Source organism: Mytilus edulis, chromosome 12 (genome assembly GCF_963676685.1).
Source record: "Mytilus edulis chromosome 12, xbMytEdul2.2, whole genome shotgun sequence".
Classification (NCBI taxonomy): domain Eukaryota; kingdom Metazoa; phylum Mollusca; class Bivalvia; order Mytilida; family Mytilidae; genus Mytilus; species Mytilus edulis.
This window is the reverse complement of record NC_092355.1, coordinates 71928601-71950654: the sequence shown is the minus strand read 5'-3', so window position 1 is coordinate 71950654 and position 22054 is coordinate 71928601. Positions and strand designations below refer to the sequence as shown.

The window sequence follows — 22054 nt, the reverse complement described above, 5'->3', positions numbered from 1 at the left end:
AAATGTACATATGAAAGCGCTAATAAGACAAGAAGGACGGACCGAAGCCGGGTATTTCTAGATACCCCAGAATGGTTCGTGCTAGAGACAATAAATATCAGGACTGACATGGTATAATCTTCTTTTATTTTATTTTTTAAAAATAAATGATTTTACATGTTTTAGGAGATATCAATTTATATTTGCATTTTCCTCTGAAATAACAAGGTCTAATCTGATGGGCACCAACAACAGAATTATATTCTGATTCGCCAATATTTTTAAAACGTCTATACTTAATGTATAGTTTGGAAGGGAAAAGAATTGACATAAATACCTCTCACAAAGGATCTCATAACCTCCATAATAAGTATTGACATAAACACCTGTCACAAAGGACCTCATAAACTCCATATCAAGTATTGACATAAATAAAATTGAGAATGGAAATGGGGAATGTGTCAAAGAGACAACAACCCGCCCAAATAAAAAACAACAGCAGAGGGTCACCAACAGGTCTTCAATGTAGCGAGAAATTCCCGCACCCAGAGGCGTCCTTCAGCTGGCCCCTAAACAAATATATACTAGTCCAGTGATAATGAACGCCATGCTAATTTCCAAATTGTACACAAGAAACTAAAATTAAAATAATACAAGACTAATAAATACCTGTCACAAAGGACCTCATAACCTCCATAATAATCATTGATATAAATACCTGTCACAAAGGATCTCATAACCTGCATACTAAGTAGTGACATAAATACCTGTCAAAAAGGACCTCATAACCTCCATAATAAGTATTGATATAAATACCTGTTACAAAGGATTTGAAAACCTCCATAATAAGAATTGATATACATACCTGTTACAAAGGATCTCATAACCTCCATAATAAGTATTGACATAAATACCTGTCAAAAAGGATCTCATAACCTCCATAATAAGTATTGACATAGATACCTGTCACAAAGGATCTCATAACCTGCATACTAAGTAGTGACATAAATACCTGTCACAAAGGATCTCATAACCTCCATAATAAGTATTTATAAAAATACCTGTCAAAGAATCTTATAACTTCCATAATAAGGATTGACATGAATACCTGCCACAAAGGACCTCATAACCTCCATAATAATTATTTATATATAAACCTGTTTCAAAGGACATTATAACCTCCATGAAAAGAATTGACATAAATACCTGTCACAAAGGACCTTATAACCTCCATAGTAAGTATTGATATAAATACCTGTCATAAAGGATCTCATAATCTCCATTATAAGAATTGACATATTTTTGAACCAACGGATCTCATAATCTCCATAATAAGTATTAACATAAATACCTGTCACAAAGGACCTCATAACTTCAACCATGAGAAGGGGGTTGATTATGACATACTCTCTGAGCTGCTGGGTATCAAAGTAGACGATTTTCCCTAGAGAGTGCTGGAAATTAAGGAAGTCATGAAGTTGTTCTAAATCCAAAACTGATACTGTGCCGATTGCATTTAACTCTTCAACTTCTTCCAATGACAGGATTTGTTTTCCTGCAGCAACCAACTCAGCTATTTCCAGTTCAAGGGGGACCCAAGCGTTTGGCATCCTCTCCCCCCAACATGGATGGTCGAAAGTTAGCTCTGTTATAGCTTTCTTCAGGTCTTCAATTTCTTGGTCAGCTTTATCAGTTGCATTGACAAATATTTGTTTGTCAAGGACAAGATGATTTCTTCCTTCATGGCCCCTAAATAATTCGTCTACTTCGCTGTACAATAGGGCACGTCTGGTTTCTACATCCTCCTGCCAACAAAATAAATTAGAGTTACAATGAAGAAATCATCATTTTATGGAATGGCACACCATAACCGTTATCCCACTGCAGTAAGTACATTCTAAGACATCATATATAACTTACAAAGACTACAGACATAAATAAACTGGACTTAAAAATTAGGACATAATATTTGCATGGAATGGCACAACAAATTTCGTATCCAAATGCAGTAAGTACATTTTGAGACGGCATACAACTTACAATGACTACATACATAAATACTAAGCTGCTATTTTTAGCATGACCTATATGTTACCATTGTTCTAATGAACACAGATTACTTTGTATTTGGTAACCAAAGCAGCCCCTTCTTATGGTAGACGGTGGGACCCATATACAAAGTTCTGAATCCGCCACTGGTTAAAATTCAAAGGAGATCACTTACATGAAGTTTAATACCAAATCGAAATATCATGGAAAAATGGAATTATGGCAAAATATAAAGAAGTCTACCACCCCTTTTGACCTATTACGTTATATACCATTGATAATTATCTAGATCTCTTAAGGAATGCTTTGTATAAAAGACCTATTTATATGTTTTTTCACTTACCACTGGTATCTTGTCTAATGGGTGGTAACACACAAGATCCTAGGAATGTATATATACAAGACCTATTTATATCTTTTTCACTATTCACTGGTACCTTGTTTTAATGGGTGGTAACACACAAGATCTTAGGAATGCCTGTATTCAAGTTCTATTTATATCTTTTTTCACTTGCCACTGGCATCTTGTAATTATGGGTGGCAACAAAAAAGATCTAGGGAATGCCTGTATACAAGTTTTATCTTTTTTCACTTGTCACTGGTGTCTTTTAATTACGGGTGGCAACACAAATTATCTTTGGAATGCATGTATACAAGTCCTATTTATATATGATTCACTTACCACTGGTGCCTTGTGTCAATGGATAGTAACAAACAAGGTCTATGGATTGCCCTTTAAAAAAGACCTATGTATATATTTGTCACTTACCACTGGTATCTTGTCCTTATGTGTGGCAACAAACAAGATCTTAGGGATGCCAGCATACACCACTTTACAATATGTTAGGATTGAGTTTACCCAGTGCAGTAAGAAGACTGAAAGTAGAATAAAACTAAATTACAATATGTGATATAAGTTGTATACATGTTATATAATAACGTTAATTTTAATTACTTGTAACATGTGCATAGTTTTGAAAAAAGGTGGCAATCAAAATATAGAAGTTCAATAAGAGAATACAAAAGAGGGACGAAAGATACCAAAGGGATAGTCATACTCATAAATCTAAAAAAAACTGACAACGCCATGGCTAAAAATGAAAAGGACAAACAAACAAGAGCACACACGACACAACATAGAAAACTAAAGAATAAACAACATGAACCCCACCAAAAAACTAGGTGTGATCTCAGGTGCTGCGGAAGGGTAAGCAGATCCTGCTCCACATGTGGCACCCGTCGTGTTGCTTATGGGATAACAAATCCGGTAAATAGTCTAATTCGGTAGGTCACATTCATGAAAGGGAGGGGATTGTAGTTACGACGTAAGGAACATATCCGATATCATTTGTGAAACGGTTATTCCATAACGGTCAACCAACTCGTGATGGCGTCCGTAAAATTTACGAAGGGATGATTTCAACTTCACCATTTGGAACTCTTGGTTTAATAGCTTCCAAATATCACGTTCCAACACAAGTGAAACTGCGAGCTACTGGTCCGAGACCACACTTAATTCTTAGTGCATTTCTTTTAGAACATAGATAAAAATTTAAAAAATCCCACCTGCGCTTTCTCAATGAAATTTTTACAGTGTGTTGTACTACTTTTGGGACAAATTATATCAAAATTATAGAAAACTTCATCGGCTCTAACTCAAAATATGGACAATTTTGTGTTTAGGGTGTCTTGAAATCTTTTGACAGCTTCCGAAGTCCTAATTTTTAACCTTTTTCAGCTGGACCAAATCACTACTTTCCTGTAAAATTCTGGACCCAAATTTTTTTACAGTGTAATTTCACCCCCCTACTTACAATTTGAGGCATTAAACATGGATAAATAAATTTGGAAGGGGTATAAAAATTAATGGCAAGTAACCCACTGTTAACACTAGGGACATATCGTGAACAACGAAAATCAAGGGACGACAATTGTGGTCTCGGACCTAATAAGATAGAAAGAGTTGACAAATCTTTAAAAAAAACTTGGTATGACCAAAGCTTGATAAATTATAACACTGCTTGCAAAGTTTCATAACAATAGGATATATATTATAGACAATATGTTAAATTTTATACCTATCTTTGCGTGTTAAATTTTGACATTAAAATTGAAAAATTTCAACTATCAACATTTTGGGCTTTAAAAATTAAAATATTGCAAAAAACTATTTTTTAAATGCCTTAATATATCATTTATTATGTACTAAAAGCCATAGAGTACTCATTTGGTTTATCAGACTTAGCATAATTATTCAAAAGTCAAATTTTTATCAGCCTGGGCCTAAAAATTGAGGTTTTTCAATGAAAGGGGGCCTTACATGAAGATGTAATATTTTCCAGCAATTTTAAATTTGTGAAGCTTTTTGGTTATAAATAATCCTTAAAAATATGTATTGAATGTACTTTAAATGGAAAGAAAAGTTACAAATAACATATCATATTAGTTTAAAAGGGTCTTAAGCCAAGTAAGACTGGAAAAAAATAATGGTCAATTTAGGCCGTGCCACATATTTACATTAAAAAATGCATATTGAGGCTATAAGAAATAAAAAAAGTGTGTCTTTTTTATCATTTCTATACTCATGTGACATGATACAACAAATATGAGCACAAAAAGGCTCTTGCAATTAACTTTTCTTGCAGACAGTATGGTCTGATACAAAGATTTTTGCCTTTTTAGTGAAAAACTTGAATGCAATTTTAGTCTCTGAACAGGCTTATATTTAAAACACTTGCTATCCTACAGAAGAAAAGAAAGATATTATGTGAAATGGAACAGGTACAATAGACATTGTAAAGTGCTTTTGATACAAATTTAGTGAGGTCTTTATTGTGGACTTCAAATTTTATGTACCAAGAACCCCACTTTTGACTTCATCCAAACAGGGCGTTAGACAAGGGTCATTTATACAACACATTTTGCACATATTGTCTGAGATAATCTTCTTTTCTGTAGATTCTGAGTTCATAAACAAGTAAAAGAACTAGATAAAGGCATAGAAACACAAGTATTGACACATGAAAACCTGTCAGATAGAAAGTCAGGATGCCATGTATGCATCAATATTGAAAAAGCCTTAAAATGCCTATTTTGACCATAAAATGCCAAAATTGGTCATTTTTGCAGAAATTCTATAAAATTAAAGTTTAAAGACTTTAGTTTCATGCTATTTGACAAATTGACACCACCAAATCATTTAGGGAAGTTGCCAAAGTACAGATTCTATATTTACAGACTTCACCTCTTAGGTCCGAGACTACAATTAATTCGTAGTGCATTTCTTTTAGAACATAAATAAAAATTAAAAAAATCCCACCTGCGCTTTCTCAATGAAATTTTTACAGTTTGTTGTTCTACTTTTGGGACAAATTATATCAAAATTATAGAAAACTTCATCGGCTCTAACTCAAAATAAGAACAATTTTGTGTTTAGGTTGTCTTGAAATCTTTTGACAGCTTCCGAAGTCCAAATTTTAACCTTTTTCAGCTGGACCAAATCACTACTTTCCTGTAAAATTCTGGACCCAAATTTTTTTACAGTGTAATTTCACCCCCCTACTTACAATTTGAGGCATTAAACATGGAGAAATAAATTTGGAAGGGGTATAAAAATTAATGGCAAGTAACCCACTGTTAACACTAGGGACTATATTCATGAACAACGAAAATCAAGGGAAGATAATTGTGGTCTCGGACCTAACTGCTCACTGATGATACCCCTGCCGCAAGTGGATAATATTAATAGTGTAAAAATATGCAAGTGTTAGGTAAACAGGAAGTTGTCGAGTGATGAATCTGAAAACGCATCACACGGTATAGCTGACTTATATAAATCCTGAAACCAAATTTCAGAAATCCTTGTATTGTAGTTCCTGAAAAAAATGTGATGAAAATTTTCAACTTGGCTATCATGTGTTAAATCATACAAGTGTTCGGTAAACAGGAAGTTGTCAAGTGATCAATCTGAAAACGCATCACCATAAAAAGTAAAAACATGAAAAAAATAGTCTGCCCAAGAATGTAATATGTTATTTTAAAGCAATTTAATGAGTCTTCTTATGTAGACGAAACGCGCGTCTGGCGCAAATATAAACTAGAGGATCAGACAATGGACACAGATGGAATCATGACAAAATTGTGTTTTGGTGATGGTGATGTGTTTGTAGATCTTACTTTACTAAACATTCTTGCTGCTTACAATTATCTCTCTCTACAACAGTACTTTCTGTGGAAAATGTTATTGAAAATCTTCAAATTTTAAAAAAATTGTTAAAAATTGACTATGAAGGGCAATAACTCCTTAGGGGTCAATTGACTATTTTGGTCATACTGACGTATTTTTAGTTCTTACTTTGCTGTACGTTAATATTGCTGTTTACAGTTTATCTCTATCTATAATAATATTCAAGATAATAACCAAAAACAGCAAAATTTCCTTAAAATTACCATTTCAGGGCCAGCAACCCAACAACGGAATGTCCAATTCATCTGCAAATTTCAGGGCAGATAGATCTTGACCTGATGAACAATTTTATCCCTGTCAGATAGCTCTAAATGCTTAGGTTTTTGAGTTATAAGCCAAAAACTGCATTTTATCCCTATGTTCTATTTTTAGCCATGGCGGCCATCTTGGTTGGTTGGCCGGATCACCGGACACATTTTTTAAACTAGATACCCCAATGATGATTATGGCCAAGTGTGGTTAAATTTGGCCCAGTAGTTTCAGAGGAGAAGATTTTTCTAAAAGATTACTAAGATTTACGAAAAATGGTTAAAAATTGACTATAAAGGGCAATAACTCCTAAAGTGGTCAACTGACCATTTTGGTCATGTTGACTTATTTGTAAATCTTACTTTGCTGAACATTATTGCTGTTTACAGTTTATCTCTATCTATAATAATATTCAAGATAATAACCAAAAACAGCAAAATTTCCTTAAAATTACCATTTCAGGGGCAGCAACCCAACAACGGAATGTCTGATTCATCTGAAAATTTCAGGGTAGATAGATTTTGACCTGATGAACAATTTTACCTCGTCAGATTTGCTCTAAATGCTTTGGTTATTGAGTTATAAGCCAAAAACTGCAGTTTACCCCTAGTTTCTATTTTTAGCCATGGCGGCCATCTTGGTTGGTTGGCCGGGTCACCGGACACATTTTTTAAACTAGATACCCAATGATGATTATGGCCAAGTTTGGTTAAATTTGGCCCAGTAGTTTCAGAGGAGAAGATTTTTGTAAAAGTTAACGCAGGACGACGACGCCGGACGACGACGACAGACGCCAAATGATGAGAAAAGCTCACTTGGCCTTTCGACCAGGTGAGCTAGAGATCATCCTGGTATCGATAATGAGTTTATTATAATTATGGACAAACAAGACACAAGTTAAACATATAGATTTCATAATTTTAATTAACATAAATTACCTGCTGGGGTTGGTGTCATGTGCTGTCCTGGAAAACACAGAACATCAGTGACTTCTTCATTCAATCTTTTACTTCCGTCAAAAACTACCAGAAACAATGCTCTGAAAGTCATGAATGTCTGGTGTGTTGTATAATAGACATACTGTCCACCAAAGTCCCAGAAGATGAGTCTGCCAACTTTCATTTTATATTTCCCACTTTTGAGGACTTTCTCCATTCTCTTTCTTATTTCCTTTTCGGTCATTTTAGTGGTCATTTTCTTCTTCATTTGCTGTCTTTTAGACTCATCAGAGGACATCTGTTGTGACAAAGATTGGGCTGCTTGTGGCTGTATAGAGGGTTTAATTGAGAGGTTCACAGGGAAATCTGTTGACCTGGTGGCTTCAGACTTCAGAGAATGAGTATCATCTTTATTTGGACTATCAACAGGTTTTGCATCCGATTCAGGTTTTTTTGGTGTTTTTGTTTGTTTATTTTCATCTTCTTCTTCGGAGGTCATTAATACTTTATTATAAACAACATCCAAGGCATTATAAGTTGCTGTATAAATAAACAACATCCAAGGCATTATAAGTTGCTGTATAAATAAACAACAAATAACTGATGTTATCTATTATATATATAAATGTATAAATGTATATATGCAAAATAGATAAACTTTGGTGTGAATAGCTAAATTAATACCGACAATCACTTTAGGCCAACTAAAATTAATTAGTAGATTTTCATCCAAAGTTTTGAAAAAAATGGGGCGGGTGGGAGGATTTTAGTTTTTAAATTTTATTTAATATGAACCTTCTGGTGACGTGAACTTCATATATATGCAAGTGTTTACTTAAAAAATGTAGCTTATACCATGTACATGTGTAAACCGGTTTGCCGGGTCCAGTTATGTTTTTTTCTACCAATGTGTTCCACGATTCTTGGGCTTTTGAAATCTTTCAGAGCCCAAATTTGCTGACACAAAGTCAATGTTTTATTAAAAAAAATCAACGGTTTTCTAATGAAAGAAATTTTCAATTTGTGACATACCGCAATTTGCGTTCTTGAACACAGCGCATTACCAGTAACCCGAATATTTCATGCCATACTGGTAATCTATTCACCCTAGATGATATTGTCATCATTTGACAACATAATCATTTTAAAGTACTCGAAACAATAATTATGAAAACCAAAATTTGAAACAGGAAATTCGAATGAAACGAAATTGTTGACCGTTACCGGTACCGGAAAGAAACAAAATCCGGAAAGCATAAATTTTTCAAAATAAAAAAAATCGGGGCGGGCGGGGATGAAAATCTATCAATTAATTTTAATTGGCCTTATTGTAAATTTGGTGGATAGTTGTCTTATTTGCAATCATACCTCCTCTCCTTATTGATATATTAAAACGGTATACAATTTAAATTTAACTTTAATAACACGTAGAATCAATACAGGGATGACTTAGTCTACGTTATAGTCAATACCGTTACACCATGACCCACATAATAAGACTGACACCAAATCTGGGACTATTATACTATGGGGACTGGAAACCGTTACACCATGACCCACATGATAAGACTGACACCAAATCTGGGACTATTATACTAAGGGGACCGGAAACTGTTACACCATGACCCACATAATAAAACTGACACTAAATCTGAGACTATTATATTAAGGGGACTGGAAACTGTTACACCATGACCCACATACAAGACTGACACTTAATCTGACACTATTATACTAAGGGGACTGGAAAATTTACACCATGACCCACATAATAAGACTGACACTAAATCTGGGACTATTATACTAAGGGGACTGGAAACCGTTACACCATGACCCACATAATAAGACTGACACTAAATCTAAGACTATTATACTAAGGGGACTGGAAACCGTTACACCATGACCCACATAATAAGACTGACACTAAATCTGAGACTATTATACTAAGGGGACTGGAAACCGTCACACCATGACCCACATAATAAGACTGACACTAAATCTGAGACTATTATACTAATGGGACTGGAAACCGTTACACCATGACCCACATAATAAGACTGACACTAAATCTGGGACTATTATACTAAGGGGACTGGAAACGGTTACACCATGACCCACATAATAAGACTGACACTAAATCTGAGACTATTATACTAAGGGGACTGGAAACCGTTACACCATGTCCCACATAATAAGACTGACACTAAATCTGAGACTATTATACTAAGGGGACTGGAAACCGTTACACCATGACCCACATGATAAGACTGACACCAAATCTGGGACTATTATACTAAGGGGACTGGAAACCGTTACACCATGACCCACATGATAAGACTGACACTAAATCTGACACTATTATACTAAGGGGACTGGAAACCGTTACACCATGACCCACATGATAAGACTGACACTAAATCTGACACTATTATACTAAGGGGACTGGAAACCGTTACACCATGTCCCACATAACAAGACTGACACTAAATCTGAGACTATTATACTAAGGGGACTGGAAACCGTTACACCATGACCCACATAATAAGACTGACACCAAATCTGAGACTATTATACTAAGGGGTCTGGAAACCGTTACACCATGACCCACATAATAAGACTGACACTAAATCTGAGACTATTATACTAAGGGGACTGGAAACCGTTACACCATGACCCACATAATAAGACTGACACTAAATCTGAGACTATTATACTAAGGGGACTGGAAACCGTTACACCATGACCCACATGATAAGACTGACACCAAATCTGGGACTATTATACTAAGGGGATTGGAAACCGTTACACCATGACCCACATGATAAGACTGACACTAAATCTGACACTATTATACTAAGGGGACTGGAAACCGTTACACCATGACCCACATGATAAGACTGACACTAAATCTGACACTATTATACTAAGGGGACTGGAAACCGTTACACCATGACCCACATAATAAGACTGACACTAAATCTGAGACTATTATACTAAGGGGACTGGAAACCGTTACACCATGACCCACATAATAAGACTGACACCAAATCTGAGACTATTATACTAAGGGGTCTGGAAACCGTTACACCATGACCCACATAATAAGACTGACACTAAATCTGAGACTATTATACTAAGGGGACTGGAAACCGTTACACCATGACCCACATAATAAGACTGACACTAAATCTGAGACTATTATACTAAGGGGACTGGAAACCGTTACACCATGACCCACATAATAAGACTGACACTAAATCTGGGACTATTATACTAAGGGGACTGGAAACGGTTACACCATGACCCACATAATAAGACTTACACTAAATCTGAGACTATTATACTAAGGGGACTGGAAACCGTTACACCATGACCCACATAATAAGACTGACACCAAATCTGGGACTATTATACTAAGGGGACTGGAAACCGTTACACCATGACCCACATAATAAGACTGACACCAAATCTGGGACTATTATATTAAGGGGACTGGAAACCGTTACACCATGACCCACATAATAAGACTGACACCAAATCTGAGACTATTATACTAAGGGGACTGGAAACCGTTACACCATGACCCACATAATAAGACTGACACCAAATCTGAGACTATTATACTAAGGGGACTGGAAACCGTTACACCATGACCCACATAATAAGACTGACACTAAATCTGAGACTATTATACTAAGGGGACTGGAAACTGTTACACCATGACCCACATAATAAGACTGACACCAAATCTGGGACTATTATACTAAGGGGACTGGAAACCGTTACACCATGACCCACATAATAAGACTGACACCAATTCTGAGACTATTATACTAAGGGGACTGGAAACCGTTACACCATGACCCACATAATAAGACTGACACTAAATCTGAGACTATTATACTAAGGGGACTGGAAACTGTTACACCATGACCCACATAATAAGACTGACACTAAATCTGAGACTATTATACTAAGGGGACTGGAAACCGTTACACCATGACCCACATAATAAGACTGACACTAAATCTGAGACTATTATACTAAGGGGACTGGAAACTGTTACACCATGACCCACATAATAAGACTGACACCAAATCTGGGACTATTATACTAAGGGGACTGGAAACCGTTACACCATGACCCACATAATAAGACTGACACCAATTCTGAGACTATTATACTAAGGGGACTGGAAACTGTTACACCATGACCCACATAATAAGACTGACACTAAATCTGAGACTATTATACTAAGGGGACTGGAAACTGTTACACCATGACCCACATAATAAGACTGACACTAAATCTGAGACTATTATACTAAGGGGACTGGAAACCGTTACACCATGACCCACATAATAAGACTGACACTAAATCTGAGACTATTATACTAAGGGGACTGGAAACTGTTACACCATGACCCACATAATAAGACTGACACCAAATCTGGGACTATTATACTAAGGGGACTGGAAAATGTTACACCATGACCCACATAATAAGACTGACACCAAATCTGGGACTATTATACTAAGGGGACTGGAAACCGTTACACCATGACCCACATAATAAGACTGACACCAAATCTGAGACTATTATACTAAGGGGACTGGAAACCGTTACACCATGACCCACATAATGAGACTGACACTAAATCTGAGACTATTATACTAAGGGGACTGGAAACCGTTACACCATGACCCACATAATAAGACTGACACTAAATCTGAGACTATTATACTAAGGGGACTGGAAACTGTTACACCATGACCCACATAATAAGACTGACACCAAATCTGGGACTATTATACTAAGGGGACTGGAAACCGTAACACCATGACCCACATGATAAGACTGACACCAAATCTGGGACTATTATACTAAGGGGACTGGAAACCGTTACACCATGACCCACATAATAAGACTGACACCAAATCTGAGACTATTATACTAAGGGGACTGGAAACCGTTACACCATGACCCACATAATAAGACTGACACTAAATCTGGGACTATTATACTAAGGGGACTGGAAACCGTTACACCATGACCCACATAATAAGACTGACACTAAATCTGAGACTATTATACTAAGGGGACTGGAAACGGTTACACCATGACCCACATAATAAGACTGACACTAAATCTGAGACTATTATACTAAGGGGACTGGAAACTGTTACACCATGACCCACATAATAAGACTGACACCAAATCTGGGACTATTATACTAAGGGGACTGGAAACCGTTACACCATGACCCACATAATAAGACTGACACCAATTCTGAGACTATTATACTAAGGGGACTGGAAACCGTTACACCATGACCCACATAATAAGACTGACACTAAATCTGAGACTATTATACTAAGGGGACTGGAAACTGTTACACCATGACCCACATAATAAGACTGACACTAAATCTGAGACTATTATACTAAGGGGACTGGAAACCGTTACACCATGACCCACATAATAAGACTGACACTAAATCTGGGACTATTATACTAAGGGGACTGGAAACCGTTACACCATGACCCACATAATAAGACTGACACCAAATCTGGGACTATTATACTAAGGGGACTGGAAACCGTTACACCATGACCCACATGATAAGACTGACACCAAATCTGGGACTATTATACTAAGGGGACTGGAAACCGTTACACCATGACCCACATGATAAGACTGACACTAAATCTGACACTATTATACTAAGGGGACTGGAAACCGTTACACCATGACCCACATGATAAGACTGACACTAAATCTGACACTATTATACTAAGGGGACTGGAAACCGTTACACCATGACCCACATAATAAGACTGACACTAAATCTGAGACTATTATACTAAGGGGACTGGAAACTGTTACACCATGACCCACATAATAAGACTGACACCAAATCTGGGACTATTATACTAAGGGGACTGGAAACCGTTACACCATGACCCACATAATAAGACTGACACTAAATCTGAGACTATTATACTAAGGGGACTGGAAACTGTTACACCATGACCCACATAATAAGACTGACACCAAATCTTGGACTATTATACTAAGGGGACTGGAAACTGTTACACCATGACCCACATGATAAGACTGACACTAAATCTGACACTATTATACTAAGGGGACTGGAAACCGTTACACCATGACCCACATAATAAGACTGACACTAAATCTGAGACTATTATACTAAGGGGACTGGAAACCTTTACACCATGACCCACATAATAAGACTGACACTAAATCTGAGACTATTATACTAAGGGGACTGGAAACTGTTACACCATGACCCACATAATAAGACTGACACCAAATCTGGGACTATTATACTAAGGGGACTGGAAACCGTTACACCATGACCCACATAATAAGACTGACACTATTATACTAAGGGGACTGGAAACCATTACACCATGACCCACATAATAAGACTGACACTAAATCTGGGACTATTATACTAAGGGGACTGGAAACTGTTACACCATGACCCACATAATAAGACTGACACTTAATCTGAGACTATTATACTAAGGGGACTGGAAACTGTTACACCATGACCCACATAATAAGACTGACACTAAATCTGAGACTATTATACTAAGGGGACTGGAAACTGTTACACCATGACCCACATAATAAGACTGACACTAAATCTGAGACTATTATACTAAGGGGACTGGAAACCGTTACACCAATGAGTGTAATAATACTCAACATCACGTCGTAAGAACGAGACTTTACCTGCACAATTTATCAATACGCCATATGATTTTGACAGTGACAGCGTGCCGTGGTCTCTTAGTTTTAATTTCGGTAATTTGTTTTTTGTTTTTATAGTTATTCGAATGATAATCCCTAATGTAAACACGATTACTATAATCATGATAATGATAAAATATATCTCGATCTTTGACAGTTGTTATTAATCACCAAATCCCACCTTAAGTGTAAAAAATGACATTTAAAGGTTGAATTTTTCAGGATGATAATAGTGTGGGGACAATGTGCAAAAAATGAGATTGATAAAATTTCTTAATACAGTTGATTGAGTTACACGAGTTCAGTTTGTTGTAAAATCACATTTATAGGTTATAGGTTGGATTGGCCTATTTGTATTGTCACTTTTTAAAGTGAAAAATGGAATATTAATCTCTGTCTCGTTACAACTGGAAACCATATGCAGAACTCAAATAAATTATACTGTTCCTATAAAATTGCCTACTCCTTTTTATATGTGCAATAATTTTATTAAAATCTGTTTTCTTTTTTTAAATAATGGTCTTCAGGTGGCATTGGCATAATGACTTCGTAAAAATATGTAAAATAGGTTCCACAATCAGAACTACAAAAAGTAGGCCCGTTCACAGCGGCTTTTTTGTTGTTGCTGTCATATTGAAAATTAGGTGTAAACACGAAGTTAATAAGAAAAGTTCAAAACAATGTGGCTATAGACCCAGATAACTTTTGTTATAGGAATTAATAATGAACTGAAATTGCCAACATTTATTTTATTGCACACTTATCGTTCTTATTAGGATTAATTATGATTTGTTAATCTTCGACCAGAGACATATATACATGTCTCTGCCTTCGACTCATAGCGGTCAAGTAAAGTGCCGGCATTTCGACTATATTTGTTTTATTTTCAACACTAATATATTGACTACTTATTAATAATTTTTCGTAAACAATAAGAAAAATATTTATCTTTCAAAACTACTTCGACGATTAAGTTAGAATAAAGAAGAACTTAGAAAATAGTCCCAGTTTTGATCAGCATTAGTTTATCCCCGTGTAAAAACATTTATTTCAAGCAAGGATTTCTATACAAATCCTTGTTTCAAGTAAATGTATTTCATCTGTTAAAATAATTTTATTATTCAATGACATATTTTCATTGTTTGCATCTAATTATATATATTTTTTATTTCAAATCCACTAATTTCAAAGGTATTCGATATTCTGACTTGTTCGCCATAATTTATTGTTCACATGTACCGAAGGCTGATTAACCACGTGACAGGATAAGCTGTCAATCAAAACAAAAAATCAATATTCCACTATCGGCACAATGAAATCTCCACAGATCGATCAATTTCAAGTCCGATAGTATAATAGTCCCAGACTAAATTACCTACTTATTAAATAAAGCCCCTCGTTATTAACCTATCACTATTCACCTTCTAACATTTGTCAAAAATAAAAAAAACATAATCAATTTTAATAGTCAAATAATTTTCTATTAAGTTAAGTTGCTAAAAAGGCAACCTCTTTCTCTAAAATGAATAATTCAATAAATTTAGACAAAAAGAAATCCCTGTAAAGCGCTCTAGTAAGTAGGGCTTCAAGATGCTAAACAAAAAACCATCACTATAAGAAGAACTATAGTATGTCAAATGATTTGATATTCAATTGTTAATGCCTTTTTCATTATCCGCCAGGTATGCCAGGTGTAAATTTATTTTCTAAATATTTACCTACCAAAATATATATAAAAAACGAAATTTTATACTGTCAATTGATTCAAACCCTGTTAGACTGACAATAAATATACAAAATGACAGAACCTTCGTGACCACAAACCCCACTCCCTCATTGTCATTAGGCAAACACTGAACCTTCCTCAGGTATAAATAGATGTATGTATTTGTGTATTCTTACCTGGATCAATCATGATCCAACTTCTGGTCTCAATATCAAGGCCACAGCGACCTTCTATGAGCGAAATGCCATCAGTGGGTTGTCTCCCTTCTGGAACATTATCCCCAACTAAAAGCTTGACCAGACTTGATTTTCCAACGGCGAACTGGCCGGTAACCATGCAGCGCATGTCAAATGATTCATAGCTTCCACTGCCAAGCAACTTGTCCAACATGGCAGATCGGACGGAATCTGAAAATATTTTTTTCCAAATGGTCAATTATTGATGTATTTCTGATGATGTCTCAAGAAATCTCTGCTTTCACCTTATAAATAGTGACTAAAAAGTTTTATTCTTCAGAAATTTTGGATATTCTTATTTCCATCCCACATTTAAGTTAAACAGTTGCTAGCTTAAGGGAAATAACTCAAATTTTCTGACAGTTTTGATGAACCTAAAAAAAATTAACTTTTTGACTGTCAGATTTAAAGCATACTTACATTCCAATAAGATTTTTGTATCTATATTGTTGCTATCAAAGTATTGCCTAAAATTTCTATTAATTGATAGAATGTTTGTTTCTCATTTATTAAATTGTAGATATAAAATTGTAACCCATTAAAAATGCATCCGTAAATAGTGATATTATATTTAATTTTATGGCGTTACTTGAAGCAACATAGGTGGTTTCTTTTTTTCATTGATATTCAGGCATTTTTAAAGAAACCATTTACATCGCTTCCATTACATGTTTGCATGAGAAATGTTAACAGACTGAACACTTGCATTCCATTTCACCTGGCTCTTGTAGTATTGTAATAAATACAAATGTGTATCAACAGAATTGAGGTATTTTTTGTATTTTCAATAGTGTGACTACATGTTAAAAATTATGTCATAGGAGTTCTTTTTTAATTGCATCCTGTATCGCAGTCTGTAAATATTTGAATTGACATGTTGACCTACATACAAACATATACAAAACAAAGATGTTATTTATTTTATCTATTTATTTAGTACAAAAAGTTTTAAAATTCAAAGATGTTACTGTATTTCATGAAAACAGGAACAACATGACAAGAGTTCACATACGTCAAGTCTTTTGTCTAAAATACTGTGAAGTTTCTATAAATCAAGCGGAATAATTAATTTCCATGAAATTTTATGTCCAAATTGTCTTTCACAACTGTTTTTTTTTATTATTATTAAGAATCATGAAGTTTTTAGTGTAAACAACATAAACAACACAACATAAGTCTTAGGAGTTGCCATTAATCGTATCATGTCACGTCAGATTTTTATTCATGTTTTACACTCAATTTCAGCCACCAAAAGATACCTTTAAGAGATGATAAATGTACAACCACGACAACAGATGGGCATTAGACACAGAAGACAAGACAGAGATGGATCAAGAGTCTTTACAGATGACAGAAAATCATGTGATCTTCGATAAGAAAATAAGATAGTGTGTCGAGAGATCAGAGCAAGTCACTCAAGAGGAAAAGAAATAAAAATAACACCTAACAAAGAAGGGATTCACAAGTCAGAGTTGTAAGTATATATATCTATAGCCTGAATATTATTTTTATACTCCCGCTCAATAGAGTAAGGGACTAAATTGCAATCACCTTGTCTGTCTGTTTGTCAACGTGGGTCAAATATTGGTATCACACACTTCAATATGAGTTTGCAAAAAGGCATTAATTTCTTCATACTTGGCCACCAGCTTAACAGTAATGAATTGTAATGTGTGAGCACTTTTCAGATACCAACTTCCTGTTTGCCTATTCTTTGAAAAGTTTTCATTGTGCATGGCGGTACATGTATGTATGCTTTCCACAACATTGCTCAACTGGTTCAATTGGAATCACTGTCAGTATGTTTTGTGTTGTTTTTCTCCTTTGGTGATAATATTATAGAATCAAGATGAAATTCTTTAAGTTTTCCAGTTCATCTTAATTTGTTCAATTACAAACACTGCCACATATTTGACCCTCACCTTACTCAGACAGACAGGTAGGAAGGTTTTACTATTCTTGTTCAAAAGTGTACAAATGCTATAATATATGTTGATAATGGCAAACAAAGAGTAAAAAAAACAAGATTTTGGAAGGGATAAGCTAAATCAAAAAAATGTATTGCTGCCTTTGTTAGTAGAAGGGCATTATGTTTTCGGTGAAGTCTTACATGAATGATATTTCCCTGTAAACATCAAAATAACTATTCAAATGTGGGTTAAGTTGATTTACAGTTCTTGAAATTAATAAGTCTACATCAATATTGTCCAAACAGGCTTAAAAACCTTACTGGAAACATAACATTCATTGTTCCATTTTTAATGCAGATATTTTCCACATGCTGAAGTTGCTAGTGTACTGTTTAGCTCAGAAAGTAACTGAAACAATTTGCACTTAAATTTTGATTACTTTTATATTTTCAGATCATTGATTAAGAAAATGCAGGCTTTGTGTCGGTCCAGTAATTCAAGAGGTGGAAAGATGTATGGTCACTGGAAGAATATACTGTGTCCACTGTTGACATTACTGTTTTGGACACCCTGTTTTGGTTTATTCCAGGGGATTGAAATCCCGTTTTTTTTATAAACTTAATAAAGTTTTATCACATTATTTATTTTTCATTGATTTCAGATTTTGAAATGCGGCAATTTTATTTGGTAGAAAATTTGTTAGATTATAACATTAGTTTTTGGGCTTAACCCAAAGAGAAAAAAACATTATGTGGAAGTTTTAGAACTTATTATGGTGCCAACTACCTTATATTAGTAGATGGCATAATGTTTTCGAATCTATGCATCTGTCCGTCAGTTCACCAAAGATCAGGTTAATGTGTTAGGTCAAGGTAGTTTATGAAGAAGATGATGGAAAGAATTAAGTTGGTTTTTTTTTGGCACCACTAGTCACTGATTGAGGCTCCAAGTATTGTACTCACTTGAAGTCGGGTATACTTCAAATTTGGCATCCAACTAAGTTTTAACATGTTTAGAACAACCAAACTAATAACGTGGATTCAACAATGCAAATATTTGTTTTATCATCATATGCTCCATGTGGGAATATATCATGTTACCCTTTTTTTTGTATGTTTGGTCGTTTTTCCATCTTTCACAAATCAGGATATAGTTTTTGGTGGTTTTAGTTTCGGGTGAGTTTATTGTCATATATAACTTGACACTTAGTACACATGTTCCTTTCTTAGTGGTTTATCTAATTTGCCTTCTAAATTCAGGTTTTGACACCAATTCCTGCCCATATGTATAGATATAAATGCATAAAAGAACCGTTTTGTAAATCGTCAATAACAATGTTGCACCATACATAAAAGCTGTGGTGAAGCTCATGTAACTATCATGTACTGTCTACCTTGCCATTAATTGGATAGTATACACAATAAATCATTATATTGGGTAGCTTATGAAGTAAAAAACACATTCATAATAAGATTACCAACTCTACTATTTAAAAAAAATCGATGAAAAAATTGATGATGTTCTGGAAATTTGTTCATGGTTTGTGTATCTTATTGAATTTTACTACAAATGTTTTTAACAAAACAGGTCTTAAAACAAGAGGCTGTCACAACGACAGCAAACCGGATTTATTAACATTTACTTGTGTCCTATCAATATCACAAGAACCATAACTGATGAATGCTGAAAGTGAAAATCGTCAATATCAAATTTGACCTCCATTTTGTAGTCAGTATCAACATATTAAAATTTGAAAAGCTTAGATTGAATGGTTCATTAGTAAATGCAACGTGAATGGAAACACCATTTTACGATCTTTCAAGAACCATAACTCCTGAACGGTAAAAGTCAAAATCATCATTATTCAACTTGACCTCTATTTTGTCATCAGTAACAACATATAAAAATTTCAAAAGCTTTGGTTGATGGTTTATGAGAAAATGCATGGACACGACTGGAAACACCATTTTTCAATCTTTCAAGAACCATAACTCCTAAACGGTAAAAGTCAAAATCGTCATTATTGAACTTGACCTCCATTTTGTCATCAGTAACAATATATTAAAATTTGGGAAGCTTTGGTAGAACAGTTCATGCGTAAATGCACGGACACGACTGGAAACTCCATTTTTCAATCTTTCAAGAACCATCACTCCTGAACCGTAAAAGTCAAAATCGTCATTATTAAACTTGACCTCCATTTCGTCATCGGTAACAACATATTAAAATTTGGGAAGCTTTGGTAGAACAGTTCATGTGTAAATGCACGGACACGACTGGAAACTCCATTTTTCAATCTTTCAAGAACCATAACTCCTGAACGGTAAAAGTCAAAATCGCCATTATTGAACTTGACCTTCATTTAGTTGTCAGTAACAACATATTAAAATTTTAAAAGCTTTGGTTGAACGGTTCATGAGTTAATGCACGGACAACATTTGATTGCCGCCCGCCCGCCGTACATCCCCAAATCAATAACCGACATTTTTGTCACAAAAATCCGGTTAATAATGAAGAAGAGAAGTGTTGTTGAATTGTTGGATTTGTTTTTAATTGTAGAGTTTGTGAATCGGTTAATTTCTGAAGTTGACCCAATTTGGTATCTTTTGGTATCTAGTCACAGATTTTTTTTTTCCTTTGAATCAGATTTAAATTTCATCAGCAACCAAGTTCTTAGTAATGCATTCTAATTTAGTTAGAGAAAAAATATGCAAAAGCTCCATTATTGTATTGCTCCTAATGGGTTCTTGTCACGGTCGTCAAAAAAGATAAATCTGAGTTTTGAGAATTTGCAATCCAACATATTTTGTATTATCATGATTATCTGACGGGTATAAATAAATTGCACATTAAATTTTTTACAACGTTGGAGGATAAAAATTTGGATACCAAAGAGTTGAATATGACATTTACCTGAGTCTTCATCATATATGAGAAGAACATAACCCTTGTCATGCCAATAACTGGTTTTTAAATGTGTTTAGTTCCGATGCAAAGACCCTATTTTAGTGAATCAATATTAACGCCAAAATATGCAATCTTTAATGACCTGACACCAAGCTTAAATTATAAGTAAACAATAGTTAAGATTTTAATTTAAACACTGCTTTGTAAAGCACATATAAATAAAGAGCTGTGACATGAGCTCGTTGCTTTTTCAAAGAATGAAGTATCATAACTCCACAATCATGACAATGTCATAACATAAATTTATCAAAGAGCAGATGGCTCTGAGGCCACGGTTTTTTAATTTGTTGTTTTACGGATTTTCCCCATAAAAAAGTCGGGTCGGTCGGTCGGAAAAAAAAAAGAAAAAAAATATCTTTCAAGACAGAAAAATATGCAAAATAGATATATATTTCACCTTTCTAACAATATGTTTAATATGCTATTTTGTTATCATTTCTTAACTTAAAGTTCGATGAAATATTATTGTTCAGTTGTCACAAACATCGTTTGACATTGTTTAATAATTTCCCGTAAAAAAGGGGAGTTGCACGGACAAAGACGAAATTGAATCGTCATTTCACAAACAAGAAAAACACATTCGCGTAACTCTTAATCAATTCCAGAAAACTTGATGAATAATGATCTCCAAGCACGAAAACTGAGAAAGAACAAAATGTAAAAACGTCGTACTTAAGACACAAAGTGTCGAAAAACGTAATAGACTCGTCCACTGGAAAAACGAGAGATCGGGTTAATCTGTTGTCATGCATTCCCGTTTTATATCCAAATGGTCGATATTTTTTTAATTTTCTATGAAAAAAGAAATTTCCAAATGATTTGTTAGCATTCAGTACTTTAACTGATGTATTCCACCTGTCCACATTTGGACAAGTCTATTTCTCTGAGATGATGCATCTTACGGAATGATGACAAATAAGGGAAACGAATTTATGGTGTAATTGGTTTTAAACACAGGATTCGTTTCGCAA

General features: G+C 34.8%; 1 protein-coding gene across 1 annotated transcript in view; it reads right to left on the bottom strand.

The window, feature by feature from the left end:
* The window catches only part of LOC139499075 (uncharacterized), an 86278-nt gene that overhangs the window by 22757 nt on the left and 41467 nt on the right, over positions 1-22054 (bottom strand). Inside the window, exons 12-15 of the mRNA XM_071287746.1 lie at positions 16147-16377; positions 7462-8001; positions 2798-2904; positions 1331-1784 (exon numbers count right to left, since the gene is read on the bottom strand). Of these exons, the coding sequence (XP_071143847.1) occupies positions 1331-1784; positions 2798-2904; positions 7462-8001; positions 16147-16377 (1332 nt within the window). The remainder of the gene's footprint in view (positions 1-1330; positions 1785-2797; positions 2905-7461; positions 8002-16146; positions 16378-22054) is intronic.